At 29.5% G+C, this 27,011-nt stretch overlaps 2 protein-coding genes across 4 annotated transcripts in view; one reads left to right on the forward strand and one right to left on the reverse strand.

Moving 5' to 3' along the window:
• The window catches only part of LOC118192476 (intraflagellar transport protein 27 homolog), a 32,565-nt gene extending 19,625 nt beyond the window's left edge, over positions 1-12,940 (reverse strand). The window contains exons 1-4 of one of the 3 annotated variants that reach the window (XM_085811019.1): positions 12,876-12,940; positions 9,214-9,293; positions 9,030-9,089; positions 5,390-5,449 (exon numbers count right to left, since the gene is read on the reverse strand). In XM_085811019.1, the coding sequence (XP_085667145.1) occupies positions 5,390-5,449; positions 9,030-9,089; positions 9,214-9,293; positions 12,876-12,891 (216 nt within the window). In that variant the 5' untranslated portion in view covers positions 12,892-12,940. The other 2 variants (XM_085811018.1, XM_085811020.1) reach the window with 2 other exon arrangements.
• Positions 12,941-13,204: 264 nt separating this feature from the next.
• Positions 13,205-26,986, forward strand: IFT20 (intraflagellar transport 20). Its single transcript, XM_035363462.2, has 4 exons — positions 13,205-13,360; positions 18,211-18,296; positions 26,535-26,638; positions 26,719-26,986. Exons 1-4 carry the CDS (start codon positions 13,234-13,236, stop codon positions 26,798-26,800), a joined length of 399 nt encoding a protein of 132 aa, XP_035219353.1. The 5' UTR covers positions 13,205-13,233; the 3' UTR covers positions 26,801-26,986.
• Positions 26,987-27,011: the final 25 nt, after the last annotated feature.

Here is a 27,011-nt window from a genome sequence, read left to right on the forward strand (position 1 = left end):
ATTAAAGCAACATTGACACATTTTTTTTTTTTTTTTTTTTTTTGTAGAAAATTATGTGGCGCATCTGTCTTATAACGGAAAACATTAAAAAAAGCATCTTGTAAAATTATCTTGTATATAGTATAGTATATATGGTAAGTCATTTGAAGTTAAGAGTCGAAACTCGAAATCAAGAGTTTCCTAATTTTCTCCTCCTCCAGTTTCTTTACACAATTAAACTTAAAATACACTGAACGATGTCTCGAAGAAAATTTGCCCATTCTTCTTCAAAAGCCAGATGAAACAACGCCAAAAACTGATCAAGTCACTCATATAATAGAAGACAGTTTCAGTCTTGTCAGGCAAAAGAAAAAAAAAAAAAAAGATTTGCAGCTGTTAAGTTGTTGTTGGAACAATTCAATTCAAAATACGCAGAAAGGTGTCTGGAAGCAAATTTGTCCATTCTTCTACAAAAGTGAGACAAAACAACGCCATAAACAGATCAAATCACTCATGTAATTGCCAGGCAAAAAATTACATTTGGAAGTTGTTAGTGAAGATGTCAGCGAATTGTCGGACTCACACAGCAAAAAGCTGACAATCAATGAACATAAAGAAATGTGTGAAAAAAATCGTTATTGCAGAAGCCGACAACTCAGACCCGGATCCACCAGAAAAATATGAGACAATTGCAAGCTTGATAAAAGGTCTGGGCTCAATCGAAAGAGGTTACAAATTTTGGAGAATATAGACTCTAACGAATAAAGCGTTCTAGTTACAAGATAAGAAAATATAATTATTATTAACTTGCTATGAAGAAACTTTAAAAATGTCATTAAGTCTTCAAAATAAGCAATATAAATTCAAAATAAGCAAAATAGCATTTTATGAAGCTATAAGCATCAAAATAACCCGTTTTATATGACACATTTTTTAACACTATCTTCTCCTGATATGTGTAAAAACTACATTCTTTATCATATACTTTTTATCTAAAAAAGCGTTCTTTTAACCCTCGGTCCTATTTAACTAAAATTTTGTCGATATATATATGCAAAGTTTGACTGAAGTATGCGTTTTTCATCCGTCCCACCGATCGGGTAACTTCGAGCTATTGCTATATATTCTTTAACATTCAGCAAAAGTTATTTTTAATCCCATATCGGTTTGAGTGCTTTATTTTCTATTTAATAGCAAGACATATGTACAGTAAACTTTGTATAATATGACTATGCAAGGGATTAAGATAACTTTGGTCTTCTTTTATTATATTCAAGGTTAGGTGCTGTATAAATATTAATTTATACCATTATATTTAACCAACTTACGAATCAACAAACATAAGTTTCAAACAATATACAATGAAAAAATTTACGAAAACTTTATCTTACACTTAATTCTTTGACTGCTGTAAGTGAATATATTTTAAAATACGGAAAGCAAATCGTTTGTGTTCAAAAATTACAAGAATATTGCATGTTATGTTTAGTAACTTCAAAAAAAGCTTACAGTTTATAAAGAATGTCCCAAATAAACGCATACCCAGATCGAATTCGATACATTTCTTTTATTAGTAGCTATGTAGCACAGTGTATTGCAGCACGTTTAACCTGTTCAGTGCCGCGTTTTAACTCGGTAAGCCCGAGTTAATTCGGGAGCAACACTTGAACGAGTTAAGAACTACTACTACTACTAAAAAGTATCCATAAAAGTTTAAAAAGAAAAAAAAAAAAAAAAAAAAAAAAACCATCTAAAATCACACTTTTCATTATATAAATCATGCCACCATTGTTATGTTACTTGATTTCGTCAATAAAAGTTGCGCTGCAATGCTTTAGAGTTAAGTTTAGGTATAATTTTATTTAGGAATCCTGCATATTCAGTTACTGAAACTTGCCTACCCGATTTTCTTTCTTGTTAATTATTTCCTTTTCTAAAAGCATTTAAAACTTAAAATAGAAAAAGTAAATCAACCATTACTTGTATTATTTCTGAAACTTTTATATTGTTTGAACTTATTTACAGGTATTACCAAACACAAAAGAAGGAAATTGTCGGAACTTATTTACAGATATTACCAAACACAAAAGAAGGAAATTCTCAAAATTTAAAAATACTTGATGTCTATGCATAAATAGATGAAAGACATAATATATATAACTTAAAGATGCTTGTAGCACAGAAAAGAAAAAGTCTGGGTCATAAATAAGTTACATTAATACCAAAATAAATTATGTAACAGTGAACAACAAAAATAATTATATTAAAACTGAGTAAATATGCAATACATAAGAATTTTATTTTCCGTAGCAAATATACAGCATTTACAAATGACTAACACCTTTGGAACAGGTGTTAGTCATTTGTAATTCTGCATTCTGGTGAGGGACAGTTCCTTTATTACCATTTTGAAAAGAGTTTGGTTTCCACAACAGTTTGTTTTGCATAGGTCTGTATGTAATGTATAGGAGTGCTTAAGTTAATTTGTAACCTTATTATTTATTTGCAGAGCTCAAAATAACTATCAGAAGCTTTGATTATGTGCATCATATTGTACAATTACTATTATTTAAATTTATCAGGTTTTTATGATTTGGATCTTTATTATAACTTTTTCTTTCTGTTTCCTCACCAGAATGTATACAGTTAGCTAGTATTTAAGCTGATGTTTATGGATTGTAAGACAGAGGATATTTCTGTCTTTCGCACAATATTATTTAGTTCCTGCCAGGTCTGATAAGTTTGTAACTATTTGGCTTTGCATTATAGCTGGCAACATTTGAATTTGGTACACCGATTAGAAGTTTTCAGCCAGCTTAGATCAAAACCTTATTAAACAGTCTTTGATTAATACTATTCTGTGTTTTAAATTTGAATTTGACTGTTATTTAGTTGAATCGCCCAGACTTATAGTTGACTTTGTTAGCACAATCACATGTATTTGTGCTTATGTTTGTTTAATGTGCGAAGTCCATGTTTAAATAAAAAGGTAATATTTTAAACCTTTTTAAATCTCTGTAGTTACTTTCAGACACAGCAATAATTCGCTTTACATCTGTTAGGATTTTGGTGTATTTAACTTTTACTAGGTAAAGAAAACCTTATAAGATAATGTTTTCATTTATAAAATAAAGTTTTCATATATCATTCTAAAACATTTGTAACAAGTTTTTGAAAAGGCTAAGATTAAAGTTGAGATTAATCATGTATACAAATGCATGGACATACACAAAGCTAAAAATTAAAAAAAAAAAAAAAAAACTCTATATAATTTAATTTTTCAGACTCAATAAATAATTTTAATACTTATCTTTCATTAACATTTCTTTAGCATATAATAATCTACCTTAAATACTTTAAAATTTTAAGTCTATATCAATGCTAAGTAAGTATAAGAGTTTTTACATAATCAGTATGAGGAATGCACAATGTAATAAAATAATAAATAAGTATATAGAATAATATTTTAATTTAAAATAGGCTTCATCTTCAAATATAAGCGATCTAAATAATAACTTAATTTTCTATATTCTATATATGTAGTATAAAATACAAATAGTATAAAATAACATTAATCAAACCTCAATGAAAAAAAAATCAATTTATTTGAAACCATATACCTACTCACTCTCCAAAAATAAATAAATAAAATACTTTAAAAAATTATAATAATAAAAAAAAGACCTTTAAACTATAAGAGTATTTGTTCAGTTTCTGGTAAAATGAACTCGCTGCATGAACAGCAATGTTATAAATGCCGCTAGTCCAATTCATATTTTGTATTTCATCATCTTATATTACATTACCAAATTAGCATTCATTGAGGTAGACCATATGTTCTATTTGACTGCTAATCCATAGTGCATTATTCGTGATATTAGAAGTAATGCTACTTTATACATGGTACAAAATATCTTTTGACATCCCATATTATAAGAATGCATTGCTTATTACTATAAGAAGTTGAAAGATTTTAAAAGAATGTATGTACTTTTTCATACCATTTTGATACTTTTAGAAAGCAGCATGATTCATTAGTATTTATACCATTACTGTAGTTAATCATCATTACTGTAATAATCTTCTAAGCATCATTATGTATTACATACTGCTACAGATTTTATTTTTATGGTTCAAAATATGTGAAACACATATCAGTGTATTCCTAGTCCTGTTAAAATCCTATTTCATATAAATTCCAAATGGTTACACTTAAAGATAATCATTTCTTGAGTTTCTGGCTAAGTTAAAAAATTTAATTTCAAAATATTGAAAAATGATATTACAATTAAAACTTTATAAATGTAAAGCAAGGCAAAATTTAGCTTTAAAAACTGGAAAAAAATATATTCTAGTATTAAATAACTTTGAAGAACTCAAAAAATCAAGCAAAAGAAGAGCTTATTGATTTCAGAATTTATATTCATAACCCTAAATTCTATTTTACTTGCAGTAAAATAAAACTTTCTTTGAAAACAAACAACAACAACAAAAAAAAGCTCTTTTATTGCTATGTTTTTGTGCTAAAATTTAGCAAGTCCTATACACACATATTTTGATAAATGAAATTGGAGAATGAGGGAAAGTGATTTAATTAACATAATGTGCAGAATAATTACAATGTGAAAATTCTAAATAAGCCAAATCATTGCATATATAAACTGCACAGCTATCAATTAATTATAATAAACACATCTAGCTAAATGATTTCAATTTAGTTTGCATCCACTGTACTAGTTACAAATATATACTGTTTGAAAACACCACTATACTGTTTGAAAACAAATCAGTGACAATGTATTACTAACTTTTCCTAATTTTTCTTTTTACACCATAGCAAAATATTACATTTAATAAAACTTTCTTTTCCTTCTAATAAGAACACTCCTGTTCTTATCGAATATTTACCTATATTTTTATTTGTTAAAGTTTATCCTAAACTTTAAGGAGAGTTATTTGAGAGAGATCTTATTTACAAGTAAATACAGTATCTGTTCGCCGTTATGGAAAATTAAAAATGTAATATGCAATTTTTTAGGCGAAAACAGATAAATATGTGAAAGTCAGATCTATCAGGGCCACATTAATAATTCTGAATAGAAATTATTTTATTTATTCTAAAAATTTTATCATTTATTTAGCCACAAATCTTCACAAAAAACTAAATATAGGTTTTTTTTTTTTTTTTTTTTTTTTTTTTTTTTTTTTTTTTTCTCTTAAGGTATACTTTTTTTTTTATTTAGTCACAAACAGCAAATGTTTGAGTAAAATTTCAGAAACAATTTTGTTTCACTTGAAAAAATTATATCACATTGCAAATATTATCATACAAAACTCATTAATGTATTTTAATAAATTTTAATCACCTAATTAAATAAATTGAAATAAAATAAATACATAACAGTTTTACCATTTTAATTTGAAAATCTAAATATGTGTCTTTCCCAGATGAATCAAACAGCAGCAGTTCCTGAAATTTTCATTACATTTCATTGCATTTAATTTTTTAAAACTTACATATATGTTAAATGTTATTATATCAAAAGAATAAATATTCTTAATAGGAGGTTTATTTAATAATCAATATATGGAAATATTACTTATATTTAATAAGAGATGGATAGTTAAGGTTTTCAAAGATAAATTTAAAATATTACGAGGATTACCAATAATATTTGAATCAAATAGTAGTATAATTACATAGAACTATAATTTAAGTAAATTACTTCAAAATGGTTACTTTTTTATTATCTGTTTTGAGATTACTGATCATATTCTAAACTATTTTGTGATTTAGTTAAACTTATACATAAACTGCTAAACTCAGAAATACTAATTTAGAAGTCAAACAACAAAAATCAGTGATATATTTGCAAATTCTCACAGGACTAGTTTCAATGGTTCAAACCAGTACTAGACAGAAATACTAGACAAAGTGGCTTTATTTAAGAAAGTGAATAAATTATATTCTACAGGATAAATTTATGTATATGCTCTAGATCAGGGACTTCCAACACTTTTTTTTTTTTTTTTATATCAATCCCTTTTTAAAGAATGGTTTCCTTCATCAAACCCCTTACATTTTTCTGTATAATAATAAAGTATGCAACATAATTACAAATAAAATACACAAAAATAACTTTAAAATAACAATTACACTAACAGTATGAACAAAAGTTTTGAAAAAAATTTTCTTTTAGATTTATATTTTATTATTTCTCATTGTACAAATATAAACCACTTTTGGTACTTTCTTATTATAGAGCCCCCAAGACTGAATAGCTAATCAATTGAGGTATCTCTCCAGCTCATGAAGCATGAAGATAAAAATAAATGACACAGTATACAATAATGCTCACATGGTTTCCTAAGAATATTTTTAATAATAGTAATTACAAGGCTACATTTCCAAAATTGCTTTCAACAACTCATCAAAAGCATCATTTTTCCTATATACTTTCTCCTCGTAAATTCTAAAAGATATGATTTGAGGTGATGTCAAGTCATGTTCCATTGTTTTTATCATGCCACTTAGCTAAACCCCAGATTCTTTCCACATTTTGAATATGAACACCATTGTTGGATCTATAAAATTTTACATATGGTTCACAGTAAAGTGACTCTAATCAGTTTCTTCAGGTTGCTCCATTTTATATCCATTCCAGCAGTCTGAATAGATCATTGATCCATCTTCTTGTACATGTTGAATATTTTCTCCATAAGCATACCAGCATTTCTATTTGAGATTTGAATGCAAAGCACTCACCAACTTCCTGGCATATTCCTCTAAAAAGTCACTATTGTGGGAGTACTCTGCCACAGTTGTTCTTATGTTAGACAAAAATCTTTCATTGATTTCACCTATTTTAATTGAGACTGCCCATTCGCTTATTGAATCTTTGCATCAGATGTAGGAAACACATTTTCCATATGTAACAGTTCCAATTAGTTGCAGCATTTTCACATGTATTAAACTGTTTGTCACACCATTTGATGGAAATCAACTCCTTTACCCAAGAACACCTAAATCTAATAGTAGTGATGAATGATATTCTTAAGCCACTGAATTTCCAGCACAGAGGCCCTTCTTTCTTTTATGATTTTTAACATTGCACCTTCTAATGGTTTCATTGTTAATACTATATAGTTTCATGTTAAGGCTTTTTTTGCATATTTGCTTGTCAGGTAAAAGACCTCTTTGTTGAAAAAAATATATGGAATCCACCTCTTTATTTGGTAAATTAAAGATTGTTAATCACATATTCACACACACACACACACACAAAATATACACACATATATATATGTGATGTACCAGCTTTTATCTGGAATAAATAGATTGGTGAAGAATCATAAATGTAGTCGTAGCTTAAATTATCAGACGATAAGTTTAAAAAAAAAACAGGATTCATTTATTATTGGTCAGGAGAAATAGCAGTTACAAAATCAGATATCCGGAGTAAATAAAAAAGAATTACTAATAACTTTTTGTATTAAGTTTACTGCATTGTGACATTTAAGAAAAGCCCCCGATATTCTTTTGTGAGTCCTTTTATAGCCTCTGGAAAGGCGGAGCTTCCAAGAAATGATGTCAGCCTCGTCAGCCATTCCAGTTCGCTTTAAATATCTCCAGAACATTCTATGACTGTACGTGTAGAAAAGGCGGGAAAAACAACTTGACTACGGCGCTGTGGATTTAATTCCACATACTTTCAAATAAGAGACCGCCGCCATTAAAAATGAAAAGAACATACAGTTAGAATTTTAAGTGTATTCTTGACTATGGAATTTTATTATTACATATATATATATGTTCAAAAAAGCTAATGCAAATTTGAAGCATTTAACAAAAATGAAGCATTATGCTAAAAGAACATGTAGTGAAGAGCAAAAATGTAATACGTAGCGAGGTATGAGAGCACGTGGCAAGATTTTGACGAGATATCTTGGCTGATTAGTGATTCAGTTTTGGTGGCCACTATAACAAGGAAGTACTCATGTTTTCAGAAACAAAACCACAGATTCTAATTGCATAAAACTTCAATTTTAATCAACAAGATCACTATGCTCGATGCAGTAACACAATTTTTTTTTTAATATTCAACTTAATTCTTAAATAAAAAAAAGTATTCAACCTTTCTTTTGTTTTTTTTTAATACTGACTTGACTAAAGCCGGCTTGCAAACTATGTAAGAAGAGAAGAAAATCAATAATGCTGGTTTGGTAACAACATTTATTTGAGGATGTTTCTTCAGATGACATTTAAATTCTAAAACTTAGAATATTATGTGTTTTGAATAAGACATACTTGAACATCCTCCTTCAATTCAATCAGCTCTTCTTGCATCATAATATCAAGATCAAATATATTGTAGTTCAGTGGCTGTAAGAACCATACTGAAACAATGAAGTTCAAGAAGCAAACACTGAAATCTTTTTAATTTTGCTAGTGGATTATATATGGAACATATTTTCTGAGGAAGTTTTGCATTTTTTATGTTTTTTATTGTGTTTTCTTGTGTTCCTGCATTTTACTCCTATATATTGGACTTACTGCATAAAAAATTACATATGTTAAGAAATATTATTGATTTTAAAAATATATTAAATAATTTTTTTTGTATATTGCCCCTTTTTTTTATTTCATATGATTTCTTCCTTACTATGTGATATAGCTTTATACCAATAAACAACTACTAATTATAATTTTATTAATATTTTTTGTAATCAATAGGATCTTGAGTATGTGGATTGATTACCAATGCATATTTGGCCATCGACCCCTTGATCATCTTTAAGCCCTATTAAAATTTCATCAACGCTTATTGAGTCAGTATCAACCCTGTTGAAAACCCTGCTCCAGATAAATAAAACTTTCAATCTATAAACTTAAAATTTTCATTTTTAATTGAAATTTTATGACATTGCACTAAAAGGTTTTTAGGAAAATGCAATTTAAAACAATATTTGAAAAACATACATATTTTTTATTTAAGAGCAAATTTGGAAAGCATTTTTTTAATTTAAAGAAATTTTTAATCATTACTCACAACAGCGTCATTAGTATCTGGAACACTTATCATCTTTGATTTTATTTCTAATGCACAAGTCTGAAATTGAATAATAGATAGTTTATTTATAGTATATATAAATATAAGTATTTCATAAAACACTTTCAAATTTAAAGAATGCACTGAAATTTCAAAAGAAAAGGAAATTCTTGCTCTTTCATACCATTATGTAATTTTTCTGAAATTTCTCACTGTCATGAAGAAATGCATGGATGATTGCTGATTTGCCAACTGCTGCATCTCCTAAATCATATTGGAAATATATATATATATATATATATATATACATATATATATGTTATAAAAATGAAATTTACAAATAAAAGTGCAATAATTAATTGAAAAAACAAACATGATAATGTTTAATAATGACAAAGAGATTTTAAATATATATATATATATATATATATCACATCAAATACTTAAAAAAATAATTTGAATGATTAATAAAATTCATAATTCTTATATTCATATCAATGCATTTCCCAAATTCTTCTTTCAACTAATTATCTGAGCTTATGAACAGCAAAGTGATAAAGTCGCTGAATACTGGTAGTCTCACCTCGGTTCGATTCCAGGTGAACTGGCTGGCTACATGGGCACTTTAATGGTTTTCCCCATTTGTAATGTATATATGAGCCAATTTCCCTTAGAAAGTCCTCTACAAAAGCACCCCTTCCTTATTGCAGATAGCTCTTGAATGCTTTACTATAATAAAATAAACCAAACCAAACTTTCAAGTTTTTTTTTTTTTTTTTTTAATACACCTTCATTATAATGCAAATGCATTTTCCTAAAAGCAAAATTACTGATTTTAAGATGGGAAGCTGATTATTTCCATTAATTTAAATACATAAAACAAGGCAAAATATTTGAAAGGCTATTTGACTTGTAAAGGATACCTGTATGAAAGACTGTAAAGAAAACTAATTGATATTCATGTTATGCAAGGTAAAAAATCATCCTCCTCTCCTCCCCCCCCCCCGAAAAAAAAGAGGGAGAAAAGAGATCTGAGACACAAGACTAATTTTCAATGATCTAATATAGTGTCTTTTCATGAATACATCCCTTTAATACCTTTTAGCATTTAAGATGAATGAAAAATGAAAGAAAAGTGTAATTAGTACAAAATCTTATATTTTTATATACAGTTCTGAATGCAATAAAAGAATTTAAACAAATTCATTCAGTTATAAATAAAATGTACTTGTAAGCTCAGTTTTTCTTGAACATTTTTCAACATGATTATACACCCCAAAATTTTTTTTAAAAAAATGCTTCAGATAGTGTTGGTTTCATTAGTTATAAGAAAGCATGTTACTATCTAACTAATGGAAGTGATGCCTTTAGGGACAACACTTTAAGCAAAATGGCTAATATTCATACACTGCAATAAGCCAAATTCTACAATTTTAAACTATTGGATAAAATGCTTCCAGATTAAATTATTGATAATCAGATTAATATAATTCAAATGCAAGTACAGATAAAGAATTTTTTTTTTCGTTGATTTTATTTTAGCGGATTTGTTTTCAATGTTTGCACACTCAAACTTGATACAAAATTTGTTAGTCTCTTTTTATGTTTGTAGTGCTTATATTTCATTAACTTGCATCTGAAGGAAACCATAGTGTATTTTAGCAGAATATTGCTAAATTATTTGGCTCTTTTCTGTTATCAGGACCAGATTCAGAAATGCATGTAAGCATGCAAACATGCAGGGGTAGAGTAGACTTTAAGGTACCCTTTGTATTATGGCGAAGCTGTTGTTTCATTTATTGCCAAGTTGTTTCATTTATGGTAGCCTGAGTAGTTGAATGTTATGGAAACCCTATTGTGACGTAATCGGGTGCATGATTCTAAGAAATTTTGAATCATGGGATGTTTTGTAAGCGTTTTTGTGGTGCATGTTGGTTTTCTTCTTTAGACAGTAGAATGGCCGAATGTAGTAAGATTAATTTGTAATTTGAAGTTTCTGTACGATTTGGAGCAAAAGGGGAAAAGAGCTTTAATTGACCGGTGTGTAAATGAAGGTTTACTTAGTAGCCATTATAAGTGTCCTGTATGTAGGAAGGATATGCGTCTAGTCAAACATAAAAACCGTTTAGATGGATTTGAATGGGTTTGTAAAAATAAAGGTTCAGATGGTCACTATGTGAAGCGTTCGATCAGAAAGAGTACCTGGTTTGAAAAAAAGTCATTTGAGTATGATTGATATTTTGATTTTCACGTGGCTCTGGGTGTACGAAGCGAACTCGAAAATCATGGTAAGTGAATATTTGCTTTTGGTAGTGCTTAAATGGATAACATGTTTTTCCTTTTTTATGTTATTTTATTGTTTGGTTTAAAATGTATTTTATTGAGATTATGTATTTTTTGTTTGCCTATATTGTAGAATTTGATGCTCCTTTGACTGTTTAAGTGAAAATATATCGTTGTGTACATGGACAAAGTAAAGGGCATTTTTGTGCAATTCGGGGATTTTTTTTAAAGTGAAAATAGGTCAACGTGTACATGGATAAAGTCAAAGGAGTACGCAATGCCATTTTTGTGCAATTTGGGGATTTTATTTTATAAATATTCAATCTATAAAGTTAATATAATAACTTAGCTTGACATTTAATCAAAATGAAAATCATCAAAATATAAACCGATGAAAATAAGTCGATGTGTACATGGATACCGAGTTTGTGAATTGTTTGTCTTATTATTTTGACTTTGTGAAGCGGCGATTTTTGGCGCAAAAATCGCCACTTCGCATGCCAAAATAACGAGTCAAAGAATTGCACAAAATCGGTATCCATGTACCGCCAAAAATTGCCAAGGGGTACCCTAAACTATACTTTTACCACATGCAGGTATGTACGTATGTGTGTGTACACATTTACATATGTACATACCTGGCCCATTTTCAAACTTTGCTTACATATGCTGTCCCAGAAGAAAAGAAATAAAATTCAAGATAAATTGTGCTTAAAGTTTAATTTGAGCAATGCATTGCATAAATATGACTATAAATATATTTCTACAATTCAAAATATTAAAAAAATCAATTGAAATTTTTTAGATATAAATCTTCAAATGTAGGTAAAAATGCCTGTTCCTTTCATGTTATTAAACCTTTTTGTTTTGCAACCTAATTTATTTTTTTAAATAAAGAAGTTTAATAATTTAAAATATGAACTATTAGTGTGTTATATTCATGATAAAAATTAATTACAGAAGTTTTTTTTTCTTTTACAAATCAACAGAAAAATAATCTGTCTTCCACTTCATGTCAAGTCCATTACCTTGAGATTATTTTAACCAAAATTAATTTGTAAATCTGTCTAAAAGGTCAAGCTAAGTTTGAATATTTTGAATACGTACTGCCCCCCCCTTTAGGCAGATTTACAAATTAATTGAGGGTAAGCAAAATTTGAAAATGGGCCACCTTACATTCATGTTTACATATATACATTTCTAAATCCGATCCTGATAACAGAAAAGTAATGATTATTTTAACAGAATTCCTGAAATTCATACACTGTCTATCACAAGAAAAAGCATCACAGTCAACACAATACTTAACAGACATCTACATCGTATATCCAATTTGTTGAAAGTTATGACCAATATTTTCCAAAAATTTTTGCACATTTATTTAGAAACATAATGCCATACCAACTATTATACATTTTGCCCTTATTATATTAGGTGTCATGTTTAGAAACAATAAATTTCTTTTATCTTTATTTATTTCCGCATATATGCTAAGTCTATAGCAAAACGATTACACATCGTTGCTAAGCAACACCAAGGCCAACTAGCCTTGGCAACACATACTCAAAAATAAGTGCATCCAAGTACACTCTTGTTTAATCGGAGATGTGGTACAAATAATTTTTTAAAAAAATCACGTTTGCTTGTTAAAAGAAAGCGAAAGAAGCTTTCAAGAGAACGATTGCAATAAATTTCAATGTCATTAATCATAGACTTAGAAGAGAAATTAGATTTCAAGCCGTCAAATTATACACAAAGTAATTCGTCTTAAAAAATTAACAATTTAGTATGCTTTTATTTTTCAAATGAATAAACAATATCTGAACTAATAATGATAATAATAATCATTCATTTTAAACAATATGCTTTTAAAACATATTTAGCAAACAAAATTGGCAATAAGATCCGCATTGTTTATATTATGGCGGCGGAAACACTTAGAAAAATCGGTTTATATTTTGATGATTTAAATAAAATTCGAGTATTAGATCCAGAAGCTAGTCAGAAAACAAACGCACTGAAAGAAGAATGCAAAGAGTATGTAAGCAGTAAGTAAAGTAACAATTTCAAATATTCATTTTGATTAAATGTCATTTTTAGTTCGTGCCTGTTATCTGCATCAGTATGCCCTGCTGCTTCCCTTCCAAGGTACATTTGAGTACTTTGCATATAAAGTTTTGAAATCTTAGTTCAGTTGTTAGTAAGTACGCTTAAAGTACACAGCCATATTCGGAAATATGGCTGTGTACTATATGGCTGTTTACCATTGATGCAATAAATAATGCATGATAAATGTGAATAAATAAAATATCCAAGACGTATGTTCTTCATTTGTAATGGAGAATCTGGTTTTTCTTTTAAGTCAAAAAACGCAATCAGGTGCTACTTTGGTAGACGGTTGCACGGATTTTTGGCGATTTACGTTGGCGCAATTGTTGGCGCGGTTTTTACAAACGTCAGCCATCTTGAAAAACGCTGTTTTTACGCATAGTAAAGTATTCGAAACTTAAAAAAAAAAATAAATATCGTTAAAAGTAATGGATTAATTTTTTGTTGAAAATGTCGTTGGTGCTACTTTGGTAGACGGTTGCACGGATTTTGGCGAGTTTTTGGCAATTTTTCTTTTGGCGAGTAATACGACTTATGGTAAACCCATTGCTGGATAAGTTATTTATGTTAACCGATACTTTGTTGACATTTTATTTAAAAAATAATGCGTGTTATTATGCATAAATTCCGCGTTTTAAATAGTATTTATGGCTTCTAAATATTAAAAATCAATTTAATTTTGCATTTTTATTTGAAATAAAAATTTTATTCTTTATCATATTTTATGAAATTTTATGCTGTGGATGATGTAATCAGTGACGTCACCTTACTTTAAAAGTAATTGGTTTTAATATCTATAAATTTAATCTAATGTTTTAAGCATTATTTATGGCTGTTAAATATTAAAATACAATTTAGATTTGCATTTCTTTTTTAAAATGATTTTATTATGTATTATTATTTAAACAATTTTAATTCTAGGCGTGATGTAATCAGCTCTCTGATTGGTTATAGAATATTTGTGCATTAATGAGCTGTAATCAACTCCCTGATAGGTTGCTGAAAATTTGTGCATTACGGCGCCATTTTAAAATTTAATTCATATCTTCGAATTCCTTCAAAAATGTCTCCTTCAAAGATGAATGTTGTTTTTGATAAGTACCAAGAATTTTTGGTTTCGGAATCAAAAAATTGTCCTTTGAGACCTTATTTTCGCCAGCCTGGCTTTCCTAATCAAAGATTTATTTATAAATTCTTACAAGGGTCAGAGGAAATTTATTTTAAATTTTTGGAGGAAATGTCGCTAATTGTTTCTTCAATGAAGTGCGAAAATGTAGATCACAGATGAAGACCGTTAGAAGAGCCGATTCTGAGACGGCCGTATATGATATTGTGGTCATGTTGGAAGAAATAACCGCTGTAACGGTAAGAAAATTATAAGACATTCCTCCTTTTTTACCGACAATAAACTAATTGCTGTCATTTTAGCTCTAGTGTACGAAGCGTTCGTTTTTAATTCGATATTCAATTTACGTAATATTTTAATCCGATTAAACGTTGGCGTAATGTTTTTATAGTGGTATTTTTATTCTATTTCTATGCTATATGAAAGTAATAATTTAACCTTTCTTTAGTATTTTATACTCATAGTAAATGTATTTATTCTATATAATTAACGTATTTTAAAGTATTTAAATTTAATAATATTCTAATTCTTTTAAATGTTGGATGATGTTTTTTATTTCGATATTCAATTTCAGTAATATTTTAATCTAATTAAACTTTGGCACAATGTTTTTATAGCGGTGTTTTTATTCTCTTCTTTGCTATATGAAAGTAATAATAACCTTACTTTAGTATTTTATACTCACAGTAAATGTATTTATTTACACTTGCCTGCCATCTTAAAAAACGACATTTTCAACAAAAAAATTAATCCATTATTTCTAACGATATTTTTTTTTTTTTTTTTTTTTAAGTTTCGAATACTTTACTATGCGTAAAAACAGCGTTTTTCAAGATGGCTGACGTTTGTAGAAATCGCGCCAACGTAAATCGCCAAAAATCCATGCAACCGTCTACCAAAGTAGCACCTCTACGTTATTGATATGATCTTATGATTTCAAATTGATTTTAATTATGCGCTGACTTTGCTTACATAATGGTTTGTTATGATCAGTTCGAGCTAAAACGAAGTTGTAATTCATATTGAATTGTAAACATAAATTGAAATCCTGTTGACAAATACATTATAAAACTATTTAAGCAAGAATTGTTCGTACTGGAAAGCAATCTGTTAAAAGGTATTGTAAAGCAAATGCTATGCACACTTAAGAAAGTAGAATTTTGGAATATGTATTGTTGAAATTAAGGGTAAAAAATCGGTACTTACGTATTAACGCAACCAGGCCAAAATTCGCATAAATCGCCAAATTTGGCGACCCTACTTACGGCAACCCTACATGTTATACGTAGTTTTGTAAAAAGAATAAATAACACTGGGTGTGTACTACCACAGCAATGGGTTTTCGGCGGAATTTGCCGAGAAAAGAAAGAGACTTTTTTGGTTACTATACCTAACAGAAGCGCCGTTACCCTCATGGAAAAAATTTGCGAAAATATCAAGGAAGGAAGCATCATTTATTCGGATTGCTGGAAAGGATACAATACAAGTGAGTTCGAAAATGCTGGATTTCTGCATGGAACTGTTAATCACAAATATAACTTTGTGGATCCCAACACGGGCGTTCACACACAACATGTAGAGCGCATGTGGGGCTTAGCCAAATGGCGCAACAAAAAACAGAGAGGAACAGCCCTTCATCATCTTGACTCATACCTTATCGAATTTATATGGCGCCAAGCTCAAGCTGTTAATGGCGAAAACAGTTTTCAATCAGTGCTAAAAGCAATAGCCAAAAGATTTCCGCCAAAAAAAATAATTCTGCAACTTATTCAAATTTGAAACCGGAAGGGTTTAATTGCTATTTTATATTTTAAAACAAAATAATATAAAAAACTGTATTAAAAATTATCTGTAATTAATAAATGTACATTTTCTTTCTATTCATACTTTTTTACTCAAACTTACAAATCGCGCCAACCTGGTTGCGATAATACGCAAGTACCAAAAAATCTGATAAGTATAATTAAAAGAATTATTTCCCTTACATTTTATAATAACTCAGTTACAAGTTTTAAAATATACTTAATAAAAAACTTATTTTATTCCCTTTCAGAAATGTTCAGAGAAAGTTAAGTACTATTTAAAGTATTTCGCTAATTTCTAATAATTCTCTAATTTAAAATGAACCGAATAGAGCATTAATTATAAATTGACTTATATTTTTCGATTTAAAAGATGCCTCAGAAGCCAAAAAATCATGTCATATTTAAGAAAGTATTTTAGGAAGAAGCTTTATAAATAGAAAAGAAATAATGCATAATTTTAATATTAATAATACAATAAACTTTGATCTTAATTTTTTTTACCTTTAACAAATCAAATCGAATTACCTTAAATTTTTTTCTAATGTAATTAACGAAAACTTGTGAAAATATTTCAATCAAACCGTTCTGAGAAAAGTATAGCATTTAATTCCGTTAAAAATGAAATGTTGTTTAAAAATGTATTTTTTTCATATACTTAGGACTCTGAAGTATTGTAGAAAAAGAAAATATGTACATTTATATGCATATTTACGACGTAATTACAAAATATTTACATCCGATCGTCTCAAAACCCATTGAACCCAATGGTAAATTACGCAGTGTTTTGGTCACCAAAGAAGGGATTGCCAGTGCTTCAAAGCAGGGTATGGGGAAACTGGTTTAGGGCCACTCCATCTAACTTCCTACCTCCATGGGGAAAGAGGGGGGGAGATCCTCAGACCCCCTAAGAGTATTCTACCTGAAAATTAGGATGGAACTGCACAGTTAGTGCAGTGAGACTATATATGCACAGTGGTAAATTTTTGGTATCCCACCCACTTCTACCTGTAATTTTCAGTTTGGGGAAGTATCATTAATGTTAAACAAATGATTAAAGTCTTTGATTTAATTTTTTTTTTAATGAATTGATTAAAAAATCAGTTATAATCAAAACATTTTTACAGGGTAGGGCAGAAACAATTAGATGACTAATAACTTTAAAATGAACATTTTAATTGAAAATTAAATAATAACTAAGTAAACAGTTATAAAAAAATCATAGAGAAGCATTTATCCATTATTTTTGTCACCATATTCATTAGAATTGCATGAATTTCAGTTCTTGTATAGTATGAAGTTACAGGTTATAGATCTTATCATATAAATAGCACCTCAGGGGAAGAAAATTGCATGTTGATAAATCTGATGAGCTTGGAGGCCATTCAGTGTCTCCGAAAAGAGAGATGACGTATTGTGAAAGCATTCCTCAGCTTCTGATGCTCCACTTGCTTCTGATGCAGTGTGCATGGGTTCTCTGCTGCCCAGTATCTGAAGTTCTGCTTGTTGATGAATTTATGCTTTACTGAGCAATATGTGTTTCACCACACCACTTATGAATATGTTAGTTTTTCTAATTATTCTGCCCCATCCCATATATTCAAATATAACACATTTTAACATAATTTCCATCATGCTTACTGAAAGATATTTATTTGCATATCTACAAAGAATTGTTTGTTTTAAAGAATTAAAGGCTTAGACCTGTTAGTATTTACTAATGTGAGATTCAATTGTATTAAATTAAAAAGAAAACAACTTTTAAAATAAAAAGGCTAATATTAATTTCAGATAAATTTTATATCTAGTAGGTAAAACTCATTTGAAAGCACTGATTTCTCTATATATTTTATAATTTTAGAAATAACAGAATTTCAGACTGTTGTTGATGGTTTCCTTGAAATAGCAGATGCTTTAGCAGCAGAAGTTGAAAAAGAGAAATTAAAGGTAATTTACAAAGCTGTAATAAATTTTCATGTGCATGTTTTTTATTTAAATGTTTAAGATTGGGAACTATGAAGTAATGAATCAGTGTAAGATATTTCATATATTTTCGTAATTTTAAACATTAGACAATATGTGAAGGCTGTATAAAACATCATGATAATACTATCCCTCTCTGTCTGTCTCTCTCTCTATATATATATAGACACACATACTGAAGAGCCAAAACATTATGACCATCTATTCAGTAACGTGTTGTGCGACCTTTGGCTTACAAAACAGCTGCAAGTTGCTTTAGCATGGATGCCATGAGTTCTTGATAGATGACTGGAGACACATTGTTCCAAATGTCTAAGCAGCGGTCTCATAAAATCAAGATATTCCAACAGGGTGGTGTTTAAACTCCACCAAATCATGGAGCAGCTGCTCCATGACATCCCAAGTATGCTCTGTTGGGTTAAGATCCAGCACGTTAGATAGCCAGGACATTAATTGGAATACACATTTATGCTCTTCAAACCACTCCAATGCAGTTCGAGCCTTGTGACATAGGGCATTGTCCTGATGGAAGATTCTATTTCCAGTTGGGAAGACAGATGCCATATAAGGATGCAACCAATCCACAATTATGTTCAGATAGTCTGCAGCTTTCATGGTCTGTTCTACTATAACTAAGGGTCCCAGAGCCGTCCATGTGAGCGCATCCCTAAGCATTATACTGCCACCCAACAGCCTGTGTATGACCTGTTGTACAAGGGGAGAAAGCAACTGTTTGCCTAGAAGACAGCAAACTCTGACACGACCATCGACATGATAAATGAAAAATTGTGATTCATCCAACCCTGCAACTCTTTTCCACTTATCCATGGTCTAGTTTGGATGTTCCTGTGCTCACTGTAGGCTTAGTTGACAATGCTTAGTCAACAGAGATCACACAAGTGGGATGTCTACTGCACAGTGTCATATCTAGCAGTATCTGCTGAATTGTGTATTCTGAAACACTTGTACTTAGACCTACATTGTATTGGGCTGTCAACTGAGCCACTGTCTGATGCTGATTTTGCTGTACCTTGCGGAACAGTCTGCTGTGTCCTTTTTCTTTGATGATGCATGGATGTCCAACACCTTGGTGTCTACTGCTGGTTTTGCCATTATTTATCCACTCTGCATAAATATTAACATTGGCAGATAATGAACAACCTACCAGTTGTGCAATTTCGAAGGTACTCGTTCTGAGTCTTTAGGCTTTATGATCTGCACTCTATCAAATTTGCTTAGATCAGCAGCCTTTTCCATCATTTGCAAAAGTAAGTGCAAGAATGATTCCTTACCTTCTCCAGCAGTAGTTAAATACCATTCCCACTTAATCACGTGCACTTTCCGTCCTTCAAACGAGTTAATTGAAAAATATGGAGATGGCCATAATGTTTTGGCTGATCAGTTTATATATATTTATATTGTTTATAAGACAATATAATGTGGCTTTATTTGTAAAAATGAAAAGTATTTTCCATATATGTATATTATTTAAAGTATTGAGATTGGTTGCCGTTTTCTTATGGAGTCTTATAGAGTAGACCAGTGATCTGAAACTGGTGGTCCCCAAAGCAATTGTATATGGCCTGAAAATACATTTTAGTTTTGTATTTGTTGTAAACATTGTGCCAAAAGTTTGCACTTGAATAAAGTTGTTGAAACAATAACTAAAACAGTAAACTTGATCCGAGGATGAGCTCTGAATCATCAAGTGAGTTTTGATAAATTATTCAGTGCAATGAGGTGAGGTAGTTATGTTGAGGAGCTTATATTAAAACAGTTTTTTGATTTAATAAATTAAATCAAAATTTTTGTGAAACAAATAAGTAAAGAAAACCATTCATGAGCTATTAAAAGAATACATGGATAACAGAATTAGCATTTCTAGTTAACTTAGACATTTAAATATTCTCAATAAAAATCTGCAAGAAAAGAAGAAACGTATCATTGACATGTATGCTTCCATTAAACATTTTAAATTACAATTACAGGAAAACACAACGTGAATCAAAATATTTTGTGCATTTCCTACATCTTAAATCCTGCCTATTATTTCAAAGGAAACATCTGAAAAATATATAAAACTAGCATTATTACAAGAATTTCAAGAACTATTTTTTGATTTTAACCCTCTGAGCCGGTCATGAGATTTTTTTGTCACTTGATACATATTAGTTTATAACTTAAGATATTCTGCTTTCTGACTTTCTTTAATAATGTAAATGTAATCTTAATGAATGTAAGTTTTTGACAATAGAGGCTAAAAAAATAAATTATATAAATTTAGCTTATAAATGTTGCATAAATACAAGTCGTGACAGATCCAAAAACCTATGCCGCTCAGAGGGTTAATAATTGGACTATCATTGTAAAGAGGGTCAGTTTTAATACCTAGCAAGCACCGGACCACATAATTGGACTACTGTAATACTAGTAGTCCAATTTTACATTATTTTCATTACCATTAAATGAACATGAATAATGCACCAGAAAATCTACTAATGGAGGTAATTAATTTAACACTGTCACACAAATCTTATCTAAGGATTTTAAGTTATAGATTTTATTTTCAAGTCAAAATTTTTTGAGGATTTACTGCTTTATTGAGTTTTTATTTTCTTTTTCATATTCCATTCAAATTAATTTAATTGACTTAATTTATTCCATTTTATTTTTATTTAATTTTTCCCAGTTTCAGGTATATTGCCTTTTTTAATTTATATTTTAATTAGTATTCCATTTTCCCATTTTGGAATTCCATTTCCATTTTTTCCATTCTTGCCTTTTATTTTTATATGGTTTTTTGTTTTGCCAATTTGGAAACTTTTCTACATTTATTATTAAAATTCTTACTTATTTTACATTTAGTAAATTTGTCCTAGATAAATAAAAAAAACTAAACTCAGTGGTGCAACAAACCTAGTGGACCACAGCCTGCAGTGCTCCGAAATCTGCTTTCTTGACCTTGGGTCCTGAGGTGCATCAGCATATGCCCTGGGCAAGTGGTCAGCTTGTCGCAGGACCCCTTGTGAACTTGGTACTAATTTTATCGACCCACTTAAGGAATGAAAGGCTTAGTCAACCTTGCCCATCGTGGGGATCGAACCCCTGGCCCGTGGTGCAGCTGCGCGATGTGCTAGCCACTTCACCACCGGCAGTCTTAGATAAATTAGTCTGATAAAAGTTTTTGGCTTAAAATATTTATACTTTTAATTAAAATAGTTGCTATTGATTTACAAAGTTTTTTAGCAGTTCTGCTTTTTCCTTGGTTTGAAATTTATTTAGACTTGAAACTTATTTATAAATTAATTTTTTAATTTACTAAATTATCTTGGTTTCTAACTTGAAAATTATTTCATTATACATTTCGCAACGAACTAAAAATTGCATTTTAAAATTAAATTCTTATCAGAATAATAAGACTTTGATTTTAAATTGCAATTTTCAGTTCATTGCGAGATGTCAAATCTACAAAGACCTCATGTTCTTCTAAATTTAAGTTGGGCGATTTTTTTTTTTTTACTCTCATTGAACACATTCAGAATGAATTTAAATTTATCAGGCACCTTCTATTGAAATATTGGAATATAATACTGAAACAAGTCTTTTAAAAACTTAAGAGATGCTTGTGAATATTTTTCTTTATTTTTTCAGATTTTGATGCTATTTTCATTCTAGAAGATTTTTGTAAGAAAGAAGCATTCAGTATATTTCTTTTCCATAAACTGCAACCAATACGTAAGTTTCCTCTTAAAAGAAGACCCTTAAACGCTTGCAACAAAAATTGTGGTACTTTCTTCGCAATGATAGATTCATTTCATTCATTTTGCCAAAAATACCTGTCAAATATGCTAAATTGCATACCTAGGCTTCATTATAAAAAACATGGCCAGTGAGAGGTCATGTCTATCAAAAATGCTGCTGTCTCTGTGCACAGTTAAATTTAATGTGAAAGTGATTTTCCTTGAGGATGGACTTGTGTCGTGGCCTTCGAGAACAAGGCCTTGCAGCTCAGTGACGTAGAGCGCGTGACGTCAGTACAGAGAGTGCACCCTTCTTTGGGTTTGAGGGCAGCGTTGACACAAAGGTTATTGTTAGTCGCCTTTGCTATGAGAGAAGTTTTGAACTGCAATTATTGACCTAAAATCTTGGTATATACCATGCTTTTTTCCTAGTTGGACACTTTAAATTTGAGTTTTTTTGCAATTTGTGGGTTGTTCCGGAAACAATATAATGTCTTGCGTGTGTTCAGTGCCGCGATGTAACTGAAATTACAACATATATTTTTGCTTTTCCTGTTCATGCAGATGTGAAAGTGGATACATGCAATAAAACGGAAGGACTTCATTCCGACTAAAAACAGCAGGGTGAGATTTCATTACTATGATTTTATTGATATTTAAAGAAAACTAGATTAAATATTCGATACATTTAATATGTCTGTTTTTAAAGCCAAAATGATTTCCACTGAAAAACTAGTGGAAAATATTAAAAAAGCAAACAATAACTGGTGTAAAATATAAAAGTAAGCAATAAACTAATTAAGTCCATATTACTACAGGATTATTTAATGTATAGTAAATTTTGTTTCATGTATTGCTGAAATGCTGTGCATTATGATTATATATTAATCATATAGCATTAAATGATTTGTAATATCTAATTTATTTCAGTTTTTTTAATGTACTTGTCATTATAGATTTAAAAGTAATTATGTTTTTCACATTACCCTTTTTTAAACTTTTTTTTGTCATATTTTTCAAAATTATTGTGAAAATTGTAATTAATATTATATTTTCGAAAATATATAAACAAAACTTGAAAACAATATTGTTACGCCAGTTGCTTATAAAGTTTAGAATTTTTTCCCCCTAAAATTTTGCTGTTACGTTTTTTAAATTAAACTTCATACATCAGCAAAATGCTAAATTTTTGAAAAGCTATAGAGTATATGATGTTTTAAATGGATACAATAGAATAAACAATTAAAAAAGATTAAATATACTGGGAGAATGAAGTGCTTTTGCAAGGGACATCCGGTATCCTATATTATCATTGCACTTTCCTGATATGATATAGGCTCTACCATGTGCGCTTTGAAAACGAGATGTGGGAACCTCGGCTATCTGCCTTGCATATTTTAAAATTTAAAACATAATTTTGCAGTGTGTCCCTTTCAAAATGTTGTCTATTAAATTTTCAGAGAATTATTATTTTTTCCCCTTTACAATTCCTTAAGGATACACATAAGTATTCCAAAAAATCAAAATTCACACCTAGTTACAGGCACAACTTTCGATCTAGAGAGCTACAAAATTAACTGTTATGATCATAAACTCTAACGTGGACATATCAAGATTTCCCTAAAGAGTAATATAGAATAGTAAGAATTCATATCACAATTAAAAAAGTGTTTAATAAAGACAGTCAGCAAAATTAAAGTAAAATGATTTTTCTGTGACAGATTAAAAATATATCTTTGGTTTTTATTCTGTAAGAATCTGGATCACTGCAAGTTTAATAATTATTTTAACAATAACAATAACATCATTTGACAGTTTAAAACAATGTTGACATTAAAAATTAATTTTCATGTATTTATAACCGTAAATAAATGATGAAATATTCCTTTTTAATATTTAGTTTATTATAAAAGATCTACACTAAAATGTGTTTAAAAAATAAATATAATAACCAAAAAAGCTAGTTCTTTCATTTTATCGTCATACTGAAGAAAATTAAATATTATTTAAAAAAGTCTGTAAGAAAAAGTTGGTTCTTGTAAAATGTTCTTTTTATTCATATTTTTCATGTTTACATATGAATGAAAAATAATATGCAGTGTTTCATTTGCAGTTCGAAAGCTTAATATTTTCGCGTTATGAAGTGCTGGAAAGTTTATCCAATCTATGAAAAATAAAATGAGACTAATATAAATAATTATTGATCATCTAGGTGAAATTTTTTATCAAGTATTAAGAAAAATAAGCTCAGCTATCTGAAGTCTTAAAGCGTGATTATAATAAATGTTAAGATAGTATCATTTATTTAATAATCTCCTGTTTACTTTACATCAGAATAACATAAAATTAGCTTCTCTGATAAATTAGCGTGCTGTGCGTTCACTCGCTTCAAATGCAGGAGAGAGATTTCTTCGCACTCCTCATCGTGACGTCACGAGAGAGCTGGACGGCCTTATTTCTCGGTCACGCTTAGGTAGCTTCCCAATCTTCACACATTAGTTTGAAAAACTTTCTAAGATGTAGGGATTTTATTTAGCGTATTATTTCGATGGAATCATTTAACACTGTCATAGCTTAGAAGTTATTTTTCTCAAGACCAGTATGTGTCTATGAATAATGCAATGGTAGCTGCTACATTTCATTGTCTTATCTTTAATTTCAGCATTATCTCCAGCATTGTGACTTGTAATTGCCTTTGTACCATCAGTACATATAATTTGCACAGTTTTTTTATAGTATTTCACCCCGTGACATGCTTCCTAGTTGATAGTAATTTGCAAAGAAGAAGCTCCTCTTGATATCTTTGTAAGTAAGCTTTTGTGATTGGTAGAAGAAATATACATAGTAAAGAAAGTAATTATCTTTGAACATATTTATTTAGAGTCATGCCACAGGCAGAATTTACTCAATCACTGTAAGATAACAGATTTTTTGAAATTTTGAAGAAATTCTCCAAGTTTTGGCTGTAGTGATTTTCAGCGAGTTAGACAATATTAGAAGTTTACTTTTAATATAATTTATATGATGCTGCCAGGATAGCCTATTATCTAAAATTATGCCTAAATAAGGCATTTGTTTTTTTCTGTTGTTATTTTCTTCTGTAAAACTTTTATGATTGGATTTCTTAGGTTGTTAAATTTCATTCCCTTCTTTGGAATGTAAATAGTTTTGCATTTTGAGATAGAAATTTTTAATTGAAATTTGATTTTTGCAAATTTGCAAAGAAAAATAAGAATGTTCCTGTATGTCCTTTTGAGTTTTCTCTTGAGCTATTAGCAAGAAATATGCTTGGGCATGTGTGTGCAATTACTTCTCCAAAATTTTGAAGTGCCCCATAAGTCCAAATTACTGGGCTGAAGCATGAGCCTTGAGGACATCTTCTCGTAATCTTATAGCTTTGAACGCTAACATTTGAAGTAAATTGGAGAGACCAGTAGTTAAAATAATCTTTTATCTCTGACTACTCAAATCAGGATTATTTTAAATTATGACAACACATTCAAGTAATATATGCCTAAGAAGACAAATGCCTTCATTCAAAGAGATGCCAAGTCCTTTAAGGCTACAGAAAGGATATAATACACTTATAGCTATAGCAAAAACTCAAAACTTTTTTTGTGTGTGTTCAAGAAGAAATATGGACAGAAAGTATTGAGATATCAAATTATTTTCATCTTTCAAAATTGACTAGTTTCTTATTCTGCATCACATATTCATCTTAGTATCAAGCTGCAGTTTTTATATTATAAAAAAATACTATACCACTATATGAACATCTGCTAGACACAATTGTATTGTAGTAGGATATGTAAAATTACGATTCTGTATTGATATAAAGCTCAAGCAAATTGGATGAAGAAGAATGAGTTAGCTAAGGATTCACCTGCATAAAGTGATACTGGGTATTTGGTAAGCTTCATCTTGTGTAATCCTTTAGAAGCCGCTCTTGCTAGGCCCCAGCATCACTGCCAAACTACATAGTTAGCAGTTATAACTCCTTTTCGATACAATATGTGATATGTGCTGGTAGAATACTTATATTAGATTCCTACACAACTATACAAAACCACACAATTTTTTCATCTATTAAAACTAAACTAAGAATTTTTGCTCTTTATAATATAATAAGCCTTTATAATATGCAAATATTACTCTGATCTAGCTTTAACATATTGCCACTATTTACTGCATAGAGCTGTACCCTCAAGGCCTTCATCAACAAACACTGAACTGAATGAATGTCATGTAGATTTCTTTCTTTTTAAGCTAATGTGGCAAAGAATCATCACAGATAATATCCGGAGTTTACGGTGATCAAATTTTTGATTTTGCTCAAAATATTATGTTCCTCAAGTGATTAGAAGTTTCTTAGCAAATGAATACTTATGTAAAACTCATATGATTCAGAATTTTGCATTAAAAATTGTTAATATAATATTTATTGCTTACTGTTTAATACAAGGCAATAGGTTCTAGGAATCTTCTGAAATCCATTACGAAGCAAAGGGAAGCACAACAGCAGCAGCTGCAGGCATTAATTATTGAGAAGAAATTGCAGTTGGAAAGGTAAATATATGATGACAGTAATTTTTTCCTGTACAATATCAAAATCTGAAATGTGATACAATTTTTCATGTTTTTCATAGGTTAAAGGTACAGCATGAGTCACTTCGAAAAGAAGAAATGGCACAAAATGAATTGATTGAACAGTTTTTACTTCAAAAATAATCTTAAAAAACAAGACATTTTACATGTACATAAAAAGCACAATTTCTGTATATATTTATAATGTTACTTAAGGTATTTATGCTATTATATATAATATAAATATTGTTTTGATGCATTTACCCTGCATTCTGAAACAGATGCTTTGAAAATTATGTATATATAAAAATAAACTAGTCTTATGTTCTGTTTTGAATACTGTTTATATTTTGAA

This window comes from Stegodyphus dumicola, chromosome 2 (genome assembly GCF_044657685.1).
Source record: "Stegodyphus dumicola isolate Sdum_Otavi_A_Nest chromosome 2, ASM4465768v1".
NCBI classification, from domain to species: domain Eukaryota; kingdom Metazoa; phylum Arthropoda; class Arachnida; order Araneae; family Eresidae; genus Stegodyphus; species Stegodyphus dumicola.

Coding starts and splice junctions, on each gene's coding strand:
- IFT20 (XM_035363462.2), top strand. CDS start 13,234: ATGGCGGCGGAAACACTTAGAAAAATCGGTTTATATTTTGATGATTTA. Junction 13,361..18,210: donor ATGCAAAGAGTATGTAAGCA/GTAAGTAAAGTA, acceptor TTATAATTTTAG/AAATAACAGAATTTCAGACT. Junction 26,639..26,718: donor AAGAAATTGCAGTTGGAAAG/GTAAATATATGA, acceptor TGTTTTTCATAG/GTTAAAGGTACAGCATGAGT.